Source organism: Cucumis melo, chromosome 9 (genome assembly GCF_025177605.1).
Source record: "Cucumis melo cultivar AY chromosome 9, USDA_Cmelo_AY_1.0, whole genome shotgun sequence".
Classification (NCBI taxonomy): domain Eukaryota; kingdom Viridiplantae; phylum Streptophyta; class Magnoliopsida; order Cucurbitales; family Cucurbitaceae; genus Cucumis; species Cucumis melo.
In genome coordinates, this window is record NC_066865.1 from 11,875,610 (window position 1) to 11,896,143 (window position 20,534).

The following is a 20,534-nucleotide window of genomic DNA, read 5'->3' on the forward strand; positions in this document are numbered from 1 at the left end:
AGTGTCGTGGTGCTTTCTCACAACACTGTGGTTTTTCCAACGTTTTGTGAATTAGGCATGCGAGAACATGTGCTATTCCAAGTCCCTTTTTCACTTCATTTATTGAATCACTTAATCATTTGTTAGATCTGCAAGCAAAATTCTCTCAAATTTGTGTAAAAATCATTTCAATCACTTAATAAAATCTTCCATTTTTATTGCAAGAATCGCTTTATTTCTCCATCAATTCTCCTTTGTGTCTTCAACTTCAATGACGAGCTAAGGTAATTCTATGGTAATTGGGTAATTTCAATTCAATTCTATGAGATTCTTTAATTTGTTTAATTTTTCATATCTTATCTTGGGCCCTTCTCCTTTGTTGCTTTTTAATAAAAGATCTTTTATGCATTGGCTTGATCACCCAATAAATTTCGGGTTCAATCTTAACATCTAGAAATGATAAACACATTGTTAAAACTTTAATGTTAATGAATTCGGAATGAATCCTTTATTAATCTTGTTGAGTTTGCCCTTGATTATTTATTTAAGAATGTCCCAACGAATCTTTTTGAAAGACAGTGGCTATCACACTTTAAAAAGTCTGGATTTGAAATTCTTGATCTTAATGTAATTAAATTCGAACATTAAATTTGAAATCCTTATTAATTGAGAGAAAACATTTAACTTTAATTTCTTAAATTCTTGCTTACAATTCAATTGCACATTTATCAAAGATTAAGGCTTCTTTCTTTCTTTTTCTTGTTTTCAATATGTCACAGTTAGATCCCCTCTTATTACTACTGTTCTTTTAGATTCTTGAAATTACTAATTTGTTGATTTCTTCGTTTCAAAAGTGCTTATCAAGAATTCTTTTGGGACATGAACCCAACTTCCAGTATACTACTTGCAATCTTGTTGAGTAAGTTGGGTAAATTTTCTTGAAAGAGCTTTTTCGGTAGAAAATTTGTCATACCCAATTCTTTTGCCTATTGCATGAACTCTTGTTGAAATTAGATTGATATATTACATGCAATAATTACTAGTTCTTGCATATTTTTTATTCTTTAAATGACTTACCTAAAATCATTTTTATCACTCCTAGAGTTGCATCTCAAGCTAGTGTTAATGACCCACTCGGCAAAGGCAAAGTATTGTCGCCTTTGATGTAGCAGGCTAGACCAACTCCTTTGCACCGCCTCATGATGATACCTAGCAAGAGGCCGCAACACAAAGCGAAGAAGAAGACATATTTGATTTCATCGATGCAACAGTCTACAAGCCACTCGATAAGAACTTCGAGCAAATGTTCAACACTCAACAAACCTTACTTGTGTCAAATCTTCCTACGATGATCTCAACAACATGCGCGGGACCTTGTGACATGTCAGCATTCTCTTCAAAGCATGGACACGAACCCTATCCTCCTGAAAGGAAAGCATGAGGCTTTGGAAGGCGAACTAGAGACCATCACGATGAAACAAGACACTACTCCTTCCCTATCAACTCTCACTTTGTTGGTCATATTGCAATCTGATATGATGCGTTGGATGTTAATGCGGCAAGACCAACAGTCTTGGGTGTTGATGAATTATACCCATGCAGTCTTCGTGCAACGCGTGCTTGTTCCGATCATACCGCTAGTGTCACCAACACAAACCAATCTTGATGTCTCGTGATCCACGACTAGAAACATAAATTTTGGGGCATCATGTTTATGTATCTTTTATTGTCTTTTCGTTTATATAACATCTCTTTTGTAATTGTAACAACTTTAATTTCCTATTTGATTCTTTTATATAAAGTTATATTTATGAAAAGGAACGGATCCATAGAATACCAATGATTTCTCAATCAATACCTAACGTAATTAAAGGAACAATAACTTGTATTTCTACAAGTTATTAGGAGTGCTAGACAAACCCAATACAACGTAAACGTCGAAAGTACTGATCATGCCCTACTATAACGTAGTTGTTGGATATTAGAGGAATGAGTAAATTGCTTTGTTATGTTATGATAAATGTGTTTTGATAAGTTTAGTTAATAAGCATGCTTTACTTATTTACCAAAGCTAATCACTCGCTGAGCATTTAATTCACATTTTTCAAATGTTTCCTTTTACTCCCAGGTGGTGATTGTAATCCTAGCTTAAGTATTAGGTTTTCCTAATGTTTATGTTAGACTTCGGTTGTCTTTTGCATACGTGTATCTTGGTTGAGTGTGGAAGTTGTAAGCTTTTCATTAATGTCGTTTGAATTACCTCTTATGTAGTGTTGTGCATAGATATGAAGTTAGCCGTGTCTCTATTCTGTGATTAAAGGCTTTGAGGTTTAAAGTTGCATTAGTTTTCTAAAATAGCATATGTACAATCAAACTCAGTTAGTTTTCGAGCTGGATGGTCAGTGAGTACTGTAACAAAGTCAATACTTGCTGGCTTCACATCTCCTTTTAGAATAGAAAGAGGTTCCTTGGGAAGGAATGTGACATTTACTAAGCCCCTTTCTCCAACAACATTGTTCTCCCTGTGTCCAATATGGATGTTTCTTGATAATTTTTCCTCATCTGGAGGTGGTATTAGATATATTTTGATTGTTTAGAAATACTCAATTGTGCTAGACCATGCGTCTTCAGTTATTTATTTCTCTCTCCTCATGCAACTAAGTATATATTTCTAAAAGGAAAAATTGAATAAAATTGATGAGAAATATTTGTCCCAGCCCTGTGTAAAAGTGGCAACGAAATTCTAGAAAGATGAAAAGGGAAATGACAGTGAAAATGGGGTGGAGAGCGGATAGGAACGAGAGCAGATAAACCTTTTCACTTAAATTATAGTCAAATATCTTTTCACTTAAATTATAGTTAAATATCTATTTGTATCCTTAAACTTCCATATCCAAATTTTATTTGACCAAATCATATAAAATAATTTAAATTAACAAAGCTCTTAATTTTTCCATTTATATATTATAATTATATTTAAAACTTATTAATACATTAATTCTCATATGTGTTACTCTCGAATGTCGATTTTACAAAATGAAAAACTAAAAAAAAGGCACGAATGTTGAAAACTAAAGAAAAGGCACGAATGTTGAAAAACTAAAGAAAAGGCACAAATAGATATTAAAGAAAATTATAAATTTTACACAAATTTTTCATTATGTTAAGTAAGTTGACATACTTGCAAAAGTGCCTAAATTCATTCAATATTAATTCATGCAATTGATAAGACCCCTAAAGAGTTAAAAGTGTATAAATTGATAATTACCTTTAGTTTAAAAGTCATTTCATTATTTAATTTAAAACAATTTTAAAATGGAAGTAAGGATAAGAACCTTTTAAGTCTAATTTTGGGCCCTGAGGGACCAAAATGAAACCTTCAAGCAAATACACCTACTTATTTGTGTTCCTAAATACTTAAATCAGAAAAAATAGTCCAGATGAGGCCATGAAAAGGATTACTTCCTTTCTCTTTGAACAGCACTAATGGCAATTTGGGTGACAAGCACTTCTAAATCTCATCCAGATGATTTTGCCACAACATAATTTTACTTGTCAAAATTTTTATATGTTCATGTATCGTAAGGCACAAAATTACATCCCTTTATGTTAATGAAATAAAACAAAACCATAATTACAAAGGAAAGACAGCACTCACAATTACCTCTATTCAATATACAGTAACAGGTAGAACTACTGTCTCATCAAACCTTTGAAGAAATCAAAGGTCTGTGAGGAGAAAAATAAGGAGAAGCCCAAGTCTGCATTATGGGAGCCTTCATGCGTCCAGATGTAACAATAAATTAATCCTGGTATTGAGTTATAACCTGCAAACGTCATCCTCTCACTTAGGCAACACGTTCAAAGGACAATAAGTACAACAAGTACAATAAGTACAATAAGTACAACAAGTACAATAAGTACAAGAAACTGTGCAACTACTTTGATACAATATTTAGCAAAATTGCACAATCAACAAACAGGGAAGAATTTGAATAAAACTAAACTGAAAATTCTACATCCAAGCTATTAACATTATGACTTCCTCTCCTTTATTTTTGTTATATTGTGCTTGTTTACAGAAACAATCCAAACTTCACTGTGACAAGGAGCAGTCAATGTACATTACATTGAGCACAACTATAATGTTGCACTAATAAAATGCAACAAAAATAAATGTCCAAGGCATAGAAGGACTGAAATCATGGTGCTGGAAGAAATATGAAACACAATACTCAGAGTGCACATTGCTGACTCTAACGTCACAGATGAAACTTAGACAGCTTACCTGAGATATTAAGGGTTTAGCATGCTCCTCCCACTCAGTAGACCACCTACGAGAACCCATTTCTACTATGCTCTTTTTTAGTGAATGCAAAGCATTGCATTCATTGGGAAATCCTCTGAAAAGCATCTGTACAAATCACAATAAATGAATTGCGAGCACCGATCTAGTAAACAAAAACAAAATGGAAATCAAGCTACTATCATATTTATTTCCAGTTTATTGCAACTCCAGAGATTTCTATAGGATATGGTTTTTAAAAAAAAAATTAATCAAAAAACACACATGGGTATATGGTCGATACTTCTATTGTAATTACATTCATTCCGTTTCATACAAATAATGATGATACTTTAACAACATTCATTAATTTTCATATTTTTAACTCACAAGAGAAACACATTGGACATAAGCAATTACCCTGCAATCCTATTCATCATCCTGTTCAACGAAAAAACTCACCAATAGTTCATCTGCTAGCTCTGACGATGATGAAAAGAGGATACCATTTTTCCCTACTTTCACAAGTTCGTCGATGCTAAGAGAAAGAAAACAAAAATGTAGAATTGAAACAAATCACAAGTTAAATGCCTTGAAAATGTCTGTGCTAAATTGAACAAAGGCAAAAGATGTGGAAAAGAGTTTACCATGAGTAGGAAACTGCACAGACAGGAAGTCCACAACCAAACATATCGACAACCTATTAATCAAGATGGCACATTGATCACCTTCAGAAGTAAGCCTATGGCAGAAAATTATTTTCTTCCATGATACTATGACGTATAAGCTTCAACTACAGAATTATTATATACCTTCATCGGAAGGTCTAAGCCTGATGAAGAAGTATGCAAACAAACACCCAGATCTGCTGATCCTGTGCAAATAATGGATACCCATGTATATCGTTATTAGTCTTGTCAGAAAGATAAAATGGGGACGTACAAATCTTAGGTTGTTACAAACTACCGAGAAGTAATGGGTAATCCTCTGCAGACAGCCACATTGTACGAAATGCCACACGCTTAAGGTGTAATTTACTGATCTTATCTTCATACTCTTGTTTGTCAGGCCCTTTACCTTTATAGACAAAGTTGCTAATTTAGAGAAGCCCAATTGGAAGCAGATATTTCAGTAGGTGACAAGCAATTTACCAGTAATGATGAATAATAACCTAGGGAATAAACATTGCTTTTCATCATAGATTTCTTTCCAGACAAATTCGTCAGGAATTGAATCATCCTCATTTAAGAGTGCAGCAACACGCCTATCATACATGACTGCAGCTTCTAAAAGGATATTAAAATCTTCATCTGGTGTCCTGAAAAGACATCACAGGAAGTTAAGGCAGCGATCTCAAGGTTTAAAAAGATATTAAGGAAGTCACCAATACACTGGTTTTACGGTAAAAAGAAGTCCCAAACTTTTCAACTGAATGTTACCATTAGAAATATTCAACTTTTTTCCTAAGAAGCCATTTGAAAAAAAAAATTCTGAAGATCTCAATATCCTGACAGGTTAATATAAACTATCATATTCACTTCAACAGCCAAAAAACACCTAGAAAGAATATTGAAAGTGCAATCATAGAAGAACCTCCAAGAAAAAAAGTGTAAGAAATCATTTTTTTCAAGAATCATTACTAAATTGGGTCAAACTTAAAACCTAACCAGCTTGTGCTGCTCACAACAACTGCAGGTCTGTTTTGCTTCAAGAATATATCCTTCCCCACCAGGCGAGTTAAAAAAGTCTCCTGATGCTCATGACCTAACATTCCTGCACCTACTAACAATAGTGTTAACTTAAATGAACAAAGGAAATTCAAAATTCTCATACATTATATTGGTTATTAAGTTTTTTGTTGAATAAGAAAATGTTACATCCTAAATCTCCAACATACATATTGAAATATAGATCTTACCATAGCTAACACAATCTTGAAGACCAAGAGGTTGAATAATATTATTATGTAGCCTATAAAACAACTAAATGAACAACATACTTAGTTTATATATCTAGACAGAGTGAAACAATAAATACGAACAAAACTTACCTCATGTTTTTCCAGAAGTGAAGCAACGTGAAAAAACTCTGGAGATTGATCATAGAAAACAGTGGCTCTACATAAAGAAAAAAGGGTGGTAAAAAAGAATAAAAATGAACTAATTATTTATAATACTCGAGAATAAATTCTCATGTGGTTCTATTAGATGAAATATGACTTTGTTGCCATCCACCCAGCAGTCCCATCCTCTTACTTGATATCCCAGTTTTCAGCCAATTCATGTTGCATTGCCTTCGTGACACAAAAGGAGCCATCTGCCATCTTCCCAAAATGCTTTTCAATCCTAAGCACACATCAAATCATAATTAGCGAAGAATAAATCACACACTGAATGGACAAAAGAGGGCAGAGAAAAAGTATTCATTACCAACGGTATACAGCAACAAAACTGCTGTTTCTTCCTAGGGATAGGGCAAGCAAAGTATGGCCAAAATTATGCCAATCAATGATAAATGCAGATCGCTTTAGAACGCTAACCCATTTTACAGCGATTAACGTTGGAACAGAAGGAGGATTCTGCTAAAGAAAAACTCACGGATTATGGTACAAATTGAACATAAATAATAAATCTCAATATATACACTGGAAAATCAGATGCTAGCATAAATGCCTTTCACCAAGTCTCATGTGTGAGGTACAACTTCTGAAACATAAAAATAATACTAGTAAAATATGATTGTACACCCTAGTGAACACAGTCGGTCAATCAATGTTTCATCAAAATATCGAAGTGTAAAAGAGGAAACGAGATAAACAATAATCTGCTTATTTGCAGGCAAATAGCCCGAGTCTGGAGTTGTAGCAAGAAACTTTATTACAACTGGAAGCAAATTATTATGCTAGAATAGAAAAGAGGAAGTCAATCCAAATATCATTCTATGAATAGCTTATTCATATGAATGTTAAATTTCAAATTTTTGTTTATAGCAAAACGGAAAAACCCTATGTTTTTTTACTGTAACATCCGCCTTCACGTTGAAAGAGTTGGAAAAGGGGGAGGCGGTGAAATTGAAGAAAGGCAGTTTGATGAGAAGGTAAAGTTGGGTGAAGTTTTGAAAAAGGTGTGTGTTGAGTTTTGAAGGTAGTGATAATGTTTTGAAGGCAGGAAAATCCTGAATAACGAAAATTGGACGCAGAAGGGACAGGTGTGTCTGGAAAGAAATCTATGATGAAAAAGGCGAAGGACACCAAAGAGAATTTAAGCTTTGTTGGAATTGTTGGTCGTGAATGACCCTTCCTGTGCCAAAGTTTGCTTGAAATGTTGTTTAGTTCTAATATATGATTTCAAAGCTTTCTCTAGTAAAGTTTTGATAAATGCAAAAGCAAATTTGGTTTTTGAAAAGCTATGAATTAAAATATGTGTGTTTAAGAGTGCTTTCGAATGTTTAAGTAACAGTTTTACTTGAATGTTTATGATCAAATGGTTATTAAGAAATGGTTATTAAGAAATGGTTTTTAAATCATTGGGTCTGGAACCCGAAATGATAGGTCAAACTTTGTGAGCACGTATGACTGGCCACAAGGCATTGAGTGCGTCCGCCTTTGCTAGAAAAATGATGTGAGATATGTCCACCAAGTCAACTGAATGTGTGGACATTATCCACTTCAACACCTAAGCGTGTTGAGATTGTCCACCTCAGTGGCTGAAAGTGTTGAGTAAGCGTCCACATTCAGAATGTGGACGTGTTGAGGCTATCTGTCTCAGGAAAGTTTTTGGGGTACATGTCTTGTGAAGTCTTGGTCGTGGATAAAAATGGTAGATGCGTTGAAAAGTGTTGTTGAAATTTTTTTCTTGTATGCTTGCTGAAAATGTTTTATTGTTATGTTTTCAAAGGCTGTTTTTTAAAATGTTTTTTCTCCAGGTAGCTAAGAGTTTCAGTCGCCCAACGGAAGTCTGCCTTCGCCGCATATAAGAGTTGCATCCTTACCACTTAGTTATAAACATAGTCTGGACATTCATAGCCAGTTTGTAGTCGTACACTTAATGAAAAGTATCCATTGCACATTTAGGGGAATAGGGTGTGAGAATTGTACTTAGTTTTCTCGGAGGTTGAGCAAAATGCTTGGTATTCATGTTCGTACTAGGCGCTGAAAAATTAATAAAAGTTTGACTTTCTTTTTTTTTTTTAATAGAAACAACTTTCATTGAGAAAAAATGAAAGAATACAAGGGTATAAAAAAAAAATAACAAGTCCAACAAAAAAGAACCCCACTAAAGGAAGGGGATCCAACTAAGATTAAGTTTAGATTCTTTATACATTATTGTTCTTTTGGTTCTTTTATGTTAAGAATTCGTTTGAGAGGTTTGGTCCTCTGCATTGTATGGGAGTTTTACTAGGCGTCAAGTGTCACCTTGCATAGAGGCGTTGGCACTTCCCTCGCCTGTCACATCCCCTCACAGTTCAAGTAGATGAATCGGGAGGGGGTGTGGCATTTACCATCAAGAAACTCCCCATCTCTCTCCTCTAGAGAATGACATATCGTTCAAAAAAAACCAAGAGACATCTTAACGCCCAGAAACCAAAGAGAAAAATATAGCATGTGATGTGAATTTGTTTTAAATACGATGCAATCATGAAGATACATGATAACCTTAATTATTTATTTACCTGCACAATGAAGAAGGCAGGTGAACGAATTCTAACAAGGAACCAAAGAAGCATAAGAAACTGAATGAGTGGCTTGACCAGTAGTGTTACAGGTCGGAATATCCATGGCAGATTTTGAAGGAATTTTGGCCATGGTGTCTGTGATGTACAACAAGAGAAATTGAGGAAGTCCAGTAGAGTAGAAAGAAGGAAAAAAGAAACAAAACAATAAAAACTTCTGCACAAGTACCATGGTATGTATATGAATAGATCTGTGCTCTAGAAGTGCAGAGTGGGGCTGAGAGCCTATTTAGCATCCAAATTCAAAATTAGCATCCCATAAACATGATAAAATAATAAAACTTAAAGATGAATTGAAGACTCATGATCATAAGTTGTAATAAATAATATTAAAAATAGAAGTCTTCTAGATAACATCTTGAATCCACTAGATCAAAACAACTGCAAATGAAAATGTTCCTCGAGAAGGTTGGGTGATAATATGGGAGAATTACCTAAAAAAGAACAAGATAAAGAAGGAAGAAAAATGCTCCCTAATAACATGGAAGTGTGAAAATACAAAAAACATAAAGACGTGAACAAAACATTCTAGATTAACCTATTGTATTAGAAAGCATACCAACCTCCATAAGCAACAATGTCCACCTCCAAATTTGCCTATAATATCAATCAAAAGAACCAAATATAAATCAGAATTGAAAAGGCAAGTTATGAAAACCATCAGACCACTACATGGAGAAAATCATAATTCATGTGTTGTATTTAAAGAACAATTCTTTCTACTTCTGAATTATCTTTTTCTTCTACTTCACAAAAATCAAGGTTCATATACTCCTACAGATCTTAATTAGTGATATTAAAGCCAAACTGATCTTTGTTTAGCTTACCAAATTCATCAAAGGCATATAATTGAGAAATCGAAAGTTTATAAATACAAATATGAGGCAACATAACAATCCAAATAGGCATGAACGCCCAAGGTCAAAAGGAGAAAGGCAAAAAAGAACATCAATTGATATGAATTACAACAAGGAGTGGAACTGCAAAAAGCTTTTTTCAATAGGATACAATGTTATGCCATCTCAAACTTCGAAGTCCAGTAAAATCAAGAAAATCTTTAACGTATCTTTAGAAATCAAAGAAATCACAGATGCCAACAATGAAAAGCTAAATTGAACATATTACACTAATCAAGGGTCAATTGGAAAAATGATCGAATCATACCTGGCAGGCAAGAGAAAGAGCATGATACTGCATACGAGGACTTCGACCAAGATCACCAAGAACGACAACACAAGCTCGACCTCCCTTCCCTTTCCTGCTGGTTTTCTTCATCATTTCCGCTTAAAATTGTAACGATCAATTAGTCAGTTTCCAAAATCCCAATTATGTTAAATTTCTAATGTAATTTTGTTCAAGAAAATCATACCTTAGAAAAGACAATCTAAGAAGCTTTTCTCTGCCCTCTCTCTGGTTGCTACTTGCTAGTAGTTGAAAATTTGGTGCATCAAAACAGCGGCAGCAATCCAATGGGGCAAACAAAAACCAGACCTTAGAGGTGGCGTCAAGATTTATTTTTTAATTATATCAAAGAATTCCAAGTCAACCTCAAATATAAAAAGAAGTAAAGAGATAAAAAGTATGCTTTTTTTGGTTTAGTCAAACTAGAAATCAGATAACTTCTTAGATTCAAAATTACCCTAAAATAAAAATAGTAGTTTGACGGAACTGACAATGGACCTCAATGAAAGTCTCAACCTAAAAAAGTAACTCAAAGGCATCAAACATAAAAGACAACCCACTAGTGAAGCTTCAATCTAAAACAACACGTCAACTAAAGAGAGAACCTCAAACTAACACAATCCAAGAAGAGCGAGAAGTAAAGAAGATGCCTAATCTTTCTCGTGCCTCCTCTTGAGCATTGTCAAATTCATAATAGTCATCCTCATCACTTACAAACAAGTTCTTTTTAAGGAAATGAAGCTTTTCGTTGAAATAATGAAAAGAGGATAACAGTCAAAATCCAAGCAAACAAGACAAAAGAACACAAGTGCAATCCAAGTACATAAAACTATCCTCGAAAAGTAAGCACATTCGAATTTAAACATAAATCTTGTATGCAGAAACTGACAAAATGCTTTGAAAGGGAACACTAGGTGGGTCATTACATAGCAGGGACAAGAAGTATCTTCATCAAGGAGATTGCCAAACTGCATACAGTGTTGCCATGTTCCATTGTTTATGGTTGGTCATCCTCCACTACCTCTACTATCATTAAGTTTTACTAAGCCCAGTCTTATAAAACTAAAAATATAAATTTTAACTTCTAACACCTCTGTTTTCTCCCAAGGATTTTAACTTCCAACACTTCGACTTGGGAACAAAGGATTTGAAGCAATAGATCCACCACGGTGCATGTGAGAAATTCATTGGCATAACACAAATAAGTACAGCACACAACCCTACGAGTTGAAAGGAGTCTAAAAGTGGTATTTCTTGAGTAAATATGTATAATTGGCATGTTTAAAGAATCAGGAGATGTTTATGATGTCATAGAAACAACACTCTTGATGTACATAATCTTCAATGGGTTTCATTTGATCTACAATAAAATTCAGCATCATAAAAATCTGCTTGGAATCGCCATGTGTTTTATCATGGGCCATAAATCGATGAAGGATTCCATATACTTCAATGAAACTAAAACCGGGAGACTTTTTCATTCCCTTCCTTTCCATAGCTTCTCTCATATTTTTGGCATCATCCCAACGCTTATCAGCAGCATATATGTTGGATAAGCCAACATATCTACCATCATGATTTGGATCTAACTCAACAAGCCTCCTTCCTACTACTTTTGCAATATCCAGTTTTCCATGTTTCATACAGCCACTAAGGAGCGCGCCTAACATGGAAGATGTTGGTTGGACAGGCATTTGACACAAGAATTGGTATGCCTCAGATACCTGACCAGCTCTTGATAAGACATCTACCATACAAGCATAATGCTCAACCTTTGGAAACATACCATGTTTACGAAGGCAATCAAAGAAATACCAAGCCTCTTCCACCAGTCCCCCATGAGCACAACAACTTAACAAGCACAAGTATGTGATCTCATCCGGCACAATCCCAACCATTTGCATCTTGCAAAACAAGTCCAGAGACTCTTTAATCAACCCATGTGTTGCCAAACCTCCAATTATAGCATTCCAGATTAGAACATCAGCCTCTTGTAGTGAACATGCACGAAACACGGTCAAAGCTTCATGTATTGCACCACATTTGGCATACATGTCCACTAGAGATGTCTGCAGCACAATTGTCAACGGCAACTCATTCTCAACTATATAACGGTGCATCATCCTCCCACGTTCAAGGGCACCTAAATGGGCACAAGCACACAAAACACTCACCAAAGTCACCTCATTTGCCATGGGTCCAACAAAGCTCATGCGCTCAAAAAGGGCCATGGCCTCCCCATATACCCCGCCTTTAACATACCCATCAATCAAAGAGCTCCATGACACAACATCCCTCTCGGGCATTAAACTAAACACCTCCCTAGCCATATTCAAATTCCCACATTTGGCATACCCATCCAACATGGCATTCCAAGTCACCAAATTCTTTGTTGCCATTTCATCAAACACCTTGCGTGCAGATGCAATATCTCTACAAGAGGCATACATGTGAATCAATGAATTCTGTATGAATTTGTCAATCTCATGCCCAGACTTCACAATATGAACATGCAATGCCATCCCAAGCTCCTGATTCAACAATTTAGAAGTCGCCTTCACCAGAAAAGGGTATGTCAGATAATTAGGGGAGACCCCATTTTGCAGCATTTTGATGAAGACGGTGATTGAAGGATTTGGATTTTTGGTATTTGAGAACCCCCTTATGAGAGTGTTCCAATTGAAGGTTGTAGGGTTGGGAAGATTCAATATCAGCTTATACGAGTAATCAAGATCCCTAGCAGGGGAGAGCGCAGAGAACAAGAGAAGTTTGGATTTGATTATTTCGTCTTGAGAGATGCCTAAAGTGAAAAGTAGAGCATGGATTCTCTTGAGTTCAAACATTGATTTGCATCCATCGAGAAGTGAGATTAGATTTTGATTCAGAAAGGCGATTTTGCGGAAGGAAGTTGCATTCATCATTGGATTAAAGCATTTGACGCTGCAACATATCAATCTCTTTCAATTGACTAACATCTCAATCATATAAAACATGCCAAAAACAATAGAGGTGACTAATAGACCATATAAACTATAAAAGGTGAGAAAAATAAAGATGTTTGCAATCTTCAACATTTAAGATGGAAGAACTATGACCATGTGCAACTTAAAAAAATTGAAAATGACTCGAAATAAATCGTACACCAAAAAGAGCTAATGATAGATGGTTTTTGACTCAAACTTTGACCCGGCCGCTAGAGTGGACAAACTAATGCATACAGCATAAGCATAAACTCAAACTTTGCTTTCTAGACCATGTTTCCAGCCCAACAACCACAAACATGTTTTTGATTTTTACATGAAAATCATACTTCCGTATAGTTTCATAAAATCCCAACATAACTAAGAGCCTTAAAACTAATTGAACCCTCTATTTTAGACTCAAGAGATTGCAAGGACTGAACTAATTTACAAGTAGATTGCAAGGACTAAACTAATTTACGGCACTTGTTAAAAACTGTTTGAATATGTCCGATATCAGTCCAACAATACAACATAAGAATTCTAAAAAGAGTACAACTGAGTCTTACCAAAACGACTCAAACCCTGGGTTGGTTGGTGATCGAATTAGCTTTAAATTTCACATCATGTAGTGGGTAATGTAAAACAGAGGTCGATTGAAGGAAGGTGGGTTAGAGATGAAACTCACCCAAATAAGAGAAAAACGTTGTGAAAGGTGATTGAATTGGTTCGAACTCGCAAATTAAACCTCCTTAAACTATGAGCGATCCGATCTGAAGCCGAACGGACAATGAGTAGCTTTCAAAAAAGTCATTTTCTAGCTTGAACCACTGATGAGCATCGGAGTCGCTTGGGTTTGAAGCCACACCCGCCGTAGATCATGTCGGGGGCGTGATCTGCACGTCTTTGGAGCGTGGGTCTCGCGTCAACTCGCTTGGCTGAAGCTGCTGCCACCCGTCTCCGGAGAAGGAAGAGAAACGGAGGGACAGATCGAGGGAGAAGAGGATAGCGGCGGTGGCAGTCTAAGGAAACTAAATATATATTAACGTTTTCAAGGAAATTTATAATATATATAAAAGCTTCCATACTAACAAATCTATATCACTCTTTTGTTTTTATAGTAAATTTATTTTTAAATTTTTTAATATATATAATTATTTAACGTCCACCCTTCCATTGAGTAGAATTAAAGTAGGTAGGATTTGAAGAGTTGAAATGCAAATAGTTTTTCATTTACATTTTAGAAATTAGCTACAAATTAAATATCTTATTAATTCTAATTAACTATACAAATGTAAAAACTTAAAAGTTGAAAAGCTTTTGTAATATTTTTTTCTACTATATAAAGGTTTCTTTGATTTTTTTCTACAACGTTGTTATTGAGAAATTTGGATTCATCCAATGGATTACGTAATGAGACAAGATCGATAAGTAGATCATTTAGCAAAAATATTATACATGCTGAATAGCAATGAGTGATCAGGTAGGAAAACAAGTTTTTCTTCCATAAATACCATTAAGCCCACCAAATGACAATAGATATCCATTCAAGTTCAAGATAAAACAATTATCCGTTCATTTATGCTTTACAATGACAATTAATAAAGCACAAGAACAAAGTTAGAAGAAAATTTTGAGAAATAACACTTTTTAGCCCACTCTTTTCTTTACATTTTAAAAATAGTATATTATCAGAAAATTCGTAATTTTGTTTTTTCGATGTCAATCTTGGTTGATCTCAACACCAAAATGTTTTATAAATTTTAAAAAACTCTTTCAACATAATTTCTCGATCCATCTCGTCCGAAATCAACACCGAGATTATGTTGTTCTCGATCGAGATGGCCTCAAGAGTTTCTCGAGTTTTAGGACAGGTTACTGATTGTGCTTTGTTATATGTGTTTTTTGTTTTGTAGATGCCTGTAATATTAAAATTTTTCTTAATAATTTTGCCTACAAGCTTTTGTTCCTTGGAAGAGTCGAGAACAACCTTAAAAAAACGAGAATTTAAACTGATCTACATTTTATTTGTGTTAGTTATTTAATGGAGTGTTTATTGTGTGTCTATCAAACAAGTCAACCAACAACTAACTTATATTCTCAAATTTTACCATAAATTCAACTTATCCACCATAAACTTATTAACATATGATGGTGAATCATCAAGACAATGTGAGATCGAGGGATATTTTGAAGAGATAGAATGTAATATTTTGAAACAATAGAAGATCACCACAACAATAGTAAAATGAATTCAAATGAGTCATATCAAACACTAAACCAAATTTGCATCACTCCAAAATTGTTGCAAAGGAGACTAATTAATAAGGTCTTGTATACACGCAATTTCATATTTTTGGTAGCCCGATAATTTGTTAATAATTAAGCATAATGCTAATCAATTAGTTAATTAATATAACATTTTAGGAAGTAATATTAAAATTGGAGATCCAAAAGGGAAAGAAACTAAAAACTAGGAGCAATCTCAAGTCGAAATGAGTACGGTTTATCAATTTTTTAGGCTTTTGCGTTACAATTTTGCACGAGATGAACCGAGATTATCAAGTTTTTAGGCTTTCATGATATAATTTTGTCTGGAATGAACCGAGATCCATAGTTTTTTTGAAAAAATAAAAAAATAAATAAGATTTGAGAAGATTTGAAAATTTGTATTCAATCTTATATCTACCAAAATGCACCAGAAAAACAAAAAAAAAAAAAAAAACAACCAAAACAATTGATAAGTTGGAAAATTTTAATATTTTAGGGAAATCTCCTTGTCGATTTCGACCAAGATTGGATCGAGAAAAACAGTTTTAGAGTTTTTAAAAAAATGTGCTACTTTTAAAAAGTAAAACCAAAATTGTGCTACTTTTGCCCATTTTCAAATTAGAAGTTAAGTGATCATATAATTATTTTAAGGTTTAAATCCTATTTTGGTCCCTAAAGTTTGTATCTTCTTTTCTGAACTTAAAAAAGTGCATATATTAGTTTCGTTAAGATTTTGTTAACTTTTCGATGAATAATGAGGTGGGTTATGTGTATTTAGATGACTAGGTTGCCAAAAAGAATATCATTCGTCTTAATTTTTAATTAAAGGTTATATGTTAAATTGATGTTTTTTAGATAACTAAAACGTAATGGTCTTTAATATTTTGATTGTCACCATTTTAAATCTTTGACATTCTACTTCACTTTATCAACTCATATAATAAATGCAATTCATTCACATACAAAATTTTTAGTGCCTCAAGTTTGGAATATTTTTTTATTTGTTGGGATGCTTTTGTTCTCTTCCTCCCAATTCTTTATTCTTCTTCTTTTTTCAGGACATGTGATTTATCGTGGGAATATTTATCTGCAATTTCATAGAGTCTATTTTATACACGTGTTGTAAATATTTTATTTTTTTAGTTTATTTTACCTTATCATGAATGTTAACACTAATATGTTAGTTTTATTATTATTATTATTCTACTCAATGTCTTCTTCTTATTTGCTTCAAGATTTCAATTTAGAAAAAGTAAATAAGTAAAGGGTGGGGAGTCGAATGTGAGAAATTTAAGTTTTGGAGGAAAAAAGAATAAAATTAATTTTTAATTTTGGTTATTTGATTCAAGTGTGTTGATTATGTTTCTAAGTTAGCATAGAAATTTATAAAATAAATTAGCAAAATGAAATTATTTTTGTTATTTATCAATTTTAATTAATATGATGAATAATCTACTAACCTAATCGTTCAAATATATAAAGACACATCATTATTTCATCGAAGAGTTAACAGAATTCTTTTACGACATGAATCAAAATGATTTTTTTTCCATAAATTCAAGGGTCAAAGTAGATGTTTTAAAAGTTCAGGAACCAAAATAGAATAGTATACAAAGTTTAAGGACCAAAATAGAATTTCAACCTTATATTGATCATCTAATTAGAGAAGATGTTTATTATTCCCTTTCTCTAAAAGTCGTTGCTTTATTTCGTCACCCACATTTCCTCTTGGTGTAACAACCAATATCTTTTCTGAAATTTTATCTCTATCACCAATGTGGTGGAGATGTTATATTTTTAATAGGTTTTGGAGGTTACAATTAGTTATGTAACTGTTAACAGTTTTTTGACTGTAACAGTTTTATAGTTATTTGGTTGTACCAATCTGCTGTAACAATCTTACAGTTTAAGTTTACATCCCCTCTCATTTTTCTTTGACCTCTTGGTAAGTATTTATGATCATTTTTCATAGATAATTTGGTGCAACTTATAAACTCCAAATATATAATAGTTGAAATCAATTTTATACTTATTTGAAGTGATTTAGGTGGTTTTATACATATTTTAGCAAGTTTTTTAGTTTAATTTTTTAATCTCACAAACATTTCAACAACTTCCAAACTTCAAATAAACAATTTTAAATCAAGTATATACTTATTTTCGGTAGTTTATGAGGCCTTTTGGGAGTGTGAAAAGTTAATTGGGAAGATTATTCGAGATTTCGAGGTGTTGACCGATAGTAGATGGACTGACTCCATTAACCAAAAGCAAAACAGAAATAGAGTTTATCTCTTCTCTAATTTAGTGTTTGCCAATTTGTAAGGAAGTATGAATTTGGGAGCTATGTGTGGTTAAACTCTATTTCTGAATCTTATGTGAGTTATGAACTAACTCGTGAGTATTGTTCTTTAGCTTGTATGAGTGAGAGTGATCTAGTTGTTGACCGAATATAATTACCATTTTAGGTACAATGTAGAATGAGGAGTTGGGAATATAACTTTACAACAAATGTTGTTATAGATTACATAAACTATTATAATAGACTTTTTTTTTTAGTGTAAATTGATTTGTTATTTGATATTAACTAGCTATTTTCTAATTGATAATGATATTAACTAGTTATTATCTAATTGTCAATGATTGTCTAGTTGCTCTAATATTAGTTGTCAATGATATTAATTATTATCTAACTACTGGCTTATTAATTGTTATCTAACTACTATATTTGATACTAAGTCAATGATATATATGATTCTTGTTCAATTGTTGCTTGTTGATTGTTATTTGATTGTTATATGATTACTATATGACGTTAGTGTTTGCTATCTGATTGTTGTCTGCTTGCTTACTATTCGATACTGACACTTAATGAAATTGGTTGTTGTTTGATAATGATTACTCTTTGTACTAATTGTTATCTAATTATTCCCTTGTATTGATTATATCAATGATACATTTGATTTCTACCTAATTGTTGCCTAAATATTATTTGATATTATATTAGTTATAATATGATTGTTAATTATGTGGATTGTTATCTAATTGTTGTCTAATTATTATCAATAATACTATACTAAGTAAATTTTCATAAATGTAACAAACTACTAAAATATTTACGGTCTGTGTAACAAAGCCCATAAAACTAGCCATTTTTTAAATATTTCAGGTTTGCCCTCCCATCTTTCTTCTCCCCTCAACTGCGATTTTTTTCTATCGTCTTTCTTCCTTTTCTCTTCTTTTTTTTTCCGTTGTGATTTCTTTCCATCGTCTTTCTTCTTTTTCTCTTATTTTTTTACGTTGTTTAGATTTGGGTTACCAAATCTGATTTCTTTTTGTCGTCTTTTTTCTTTTTCTCTTCTTTTTTTTCGCTGCAATTTCTTTCCATCGTCTTTCTTTTTTTCCTTCTATTTTTTTACGTCGTTTAAATTAGGACAACCAATAAAAGATCGTGTATAAAGAATCTTGAAAAAAATCATTTAGATTAAAGTAGCCAAATCTAAACGATCGTGAATCTAAGGGCCCGTTTGGTAACGTTCTTGTTTCCTGTTTCTTGTTTCTGTTTCCATTTTTTAAGAAACATAAGTGTTTGATAACGTTCCTTGTTTCTCGTTCTCAAAAAAAGTAGAAACGTTTCTCATTTTATAAAGAATTATTGGGAACAAAAAAAAGTAGTTTCTTCTGTTCCGTTTCTCAATTGCTTTTATTGGTTTCCTTTTTCTCAATTTATTTCTATTTGTTTCCTTTTCCTTTTTCTCAATTATTTTTTTTCCTTTCATTTTTCTCAATTATTTTTATTGGCTTTTTTCTTTTTCTCAATTATTTTTATTGGTTTCCTTTTCATTTTTCTCAATTATTTTTATTTCTTTTATTTTCCTTTTTCTCAATTATTTTTATTGGTTCATTTTTCTTTTTTCAATTATTTTTATTGGTTTTCTTTTCCTTTTATCTTCATCGTCTTCTCCAAATAATCATCCTCTTCCTCTTTTACTCATCGTTTTTCTTTGCACACCGTCTTCCTCTTCACCTCTCACCGTCTTTCTCGACAACCCGAACTCTTCCTCTTCGTCGGATCCATAGTTTTTGCCTGATTGTTCCTCTTCGTCGGATCCATAGTTTTCATCTTTCTCTTTGTGCAAATCTGGATTTTCGTTGTGGGTTTTTCTCTAAAGCATCATAGGTTAAGAGTTAAAAGGTTAAATTTTGTTTTGTTTCTTTCAATTCTGAATATTGAAGACATAATAACTTACTTTAAAATTAATATTAAATTCTAGATGTCACGAAATAACGATGAGATTGTAGAAATTGATGGATTAAAAAGAGAAATTGCCTGAGTAAGAGATGATATTGCCAATCAAATTTGGTAACATTTGAAAGATAAATATAATTTTATGTTTATGTTATTATTTTTATTCGTGCATTGATACTTCTTCGTATTAAATGAATAGACTTTTGATAATTTTAGTTGTTATGTTTGATGGATAGACCTATATTTTTGTTTAATGTTTAATTGAAGTAGATGTGAAAAATAAAAAATAAATCTAGAAGAAAATCAATAAACAAGAAACAGTTATCGAACACTTTTTTTGTTTCTGTTTCTTTTTTTTTTCAAGAAACAAAAAATAGAAACAGTTATCAAACGCATTACTGTTTCTTGTTCTAAAAAAAGAAGAAACAGGAAACAGGGAACAAGGAACAAGAAACAAGAAACAGAGAATAGAAACGTTACCAAACGGGCCCTTAAGCTGCCTACATACCTTTTTTATAACATAAGGATCAAGTGATAATGTAGTTCAACTTTTTTTTTTTTTTTTTTGCTATTCACCTTTTAATCTCTTGTGGGCTAAGGAGCACCATGCAGTTTAGGCTCTTGTGATAAGAAGCTTTGTATATTTAACAGCTTTTATTTTTCTCAAGGATTTGTCCATCTCCCTTGTTTTTAGGATCGATGAATATAATAAATTTTGGCTTCACGGTCAAGAAATCTTCTGTATTTATGTCAATAGACAACTTTCTCTTCATGCGTAATGGGACACGACTTTGAATCTTATCGTCATCATTTTCTTCATGAAATGGTTTTGCCTTCAAAGTTTTCATCTCTTTTTTATTTTGATTGTTTGTCATTTTTA

At 33.0% G+C, this 20,534-nt stretch overlaps 2 protein-coding genes across 6 annotated transcripts; both read right to left on the reverse strand.

The window, feature by feature from the left end:
* Positions 1-3,509: 3,509 nt before the first annotated feature.
* Positions 3,510-13,975, reverse strand: LOC103499272 (UDP-glycosyltransferase TURAN). 4 transcript variants are annotated; one of them, XM_008462245.3, is made up of 18 exons: positions 13,826-13,975; positions 10,365-10,419; positions 10,160-10,278; positions 9,559-9,592; positions 9,165-9,220; positions 8,936-9,073; positions 6,694-6,842; positions 6,520-6,609; positions 6,315-6,381; positions 6,183-6,246; positions 5,932-6,037; positions 5,416-5,582; positions 5,231-5,341; positions 5,077-5,138; positions 4,912-4,964; positions 4,727-4,802; positions 4,268-4,393; positions 3,510-3,806 (listed from the first exon to the last, which is right to left on the reverse strand). In XM_008462245.3, the coding sequence occupies exons 3-18, from the start codon at positions 10,271-10,273 to the stop codon at positions 3,783-3,785; spliced, it is 1,437 nt and encodes a 478-aa protein (XP_008460467.1). In that variant the 5' UTR covers positions 10,274-10,278; positions 10,365-10,419; positions 13,826-13,975; the 3' UTR covers positions 3,510-3,782. The 4 variants fall into 4 exon arrangements, with proteins under 4 accessions (XP_008460467.1, XP_008460465.1, XP_050945412.1 ...); XM_008462243.3 differs by having other exon boundaries at positions 5,932-6,043; XM_051089455.1 differs by having other exon boundaries at positions 10,365-10,486; positions 13,826-13,973.
* On the reverse strand, positions 11,324-13,975 carry LOC103499271 (pentatricopeptide repeat-containing protein At5g08305). Of its 2 annotated transcripts, none has more exons than XM_008462235.3 (2): positions 13,826-13,975; positions 11,324-13,117 (listed from the first exon to the last, which is right to left on the reverse strand). In XM_008462235.3, exon 2 carries the CDS (start codon positions 13,096-13,098, stop codon positions 11,467-11,469), a length of 1,632 nt encoding a protein of 543 aa, XP_008460457.1. In that variant the 5' UTR covers positions 13,099-13,117; positions 13,826-13,975; the 3' UTR covers positions 11,324-11,466. The 2 variants fall into 2 exon arrangements, with proteins under 2 accessions (XP_008460457.1, XP_008460458.1); XM_008462236.3 differs by having other exon boundaries at positions 13,707-13,852.
* Positions 13,976-20,534: the final 6,559 nt, after the last annotated feature.

What these genes read in the sequence shown, in the direction of transcription:
- LOC103499271 (XM_008462235.3), bottom strand. Translation starts at nt 13,098, where the DNA reads ATGATGAATGCAACTTCCTTCCGCAAAATCGCCTTTCTGAATCAAAAT.
- LOC103499272 (XM_008462239.3), bottom strand. Translation starts at nt 10,273, where the DNA reads ATGATGAAGAAAACCAGCAGGAAAGGGAAGGGAGGTCGAGCTTGTGTT. An exon ending in CTCTTTCTCTTGCCTGCCAG is followed by an intron (nt 9,593 to 10,159) that starts GTATGATTCGAT and finishes TTGATATTATAG; the next exon opens with GCAAATTTGGAGGTGGACAT. An exon ending in GGACATTGTTGCTTATGGAG is followed by an intron (nt 9,221 to 9,558) that starts GTTGGTATGCTT and finishes GATGCTAAATAG; the next exon opens with GCTCTCAGCCCCACTCTGCA.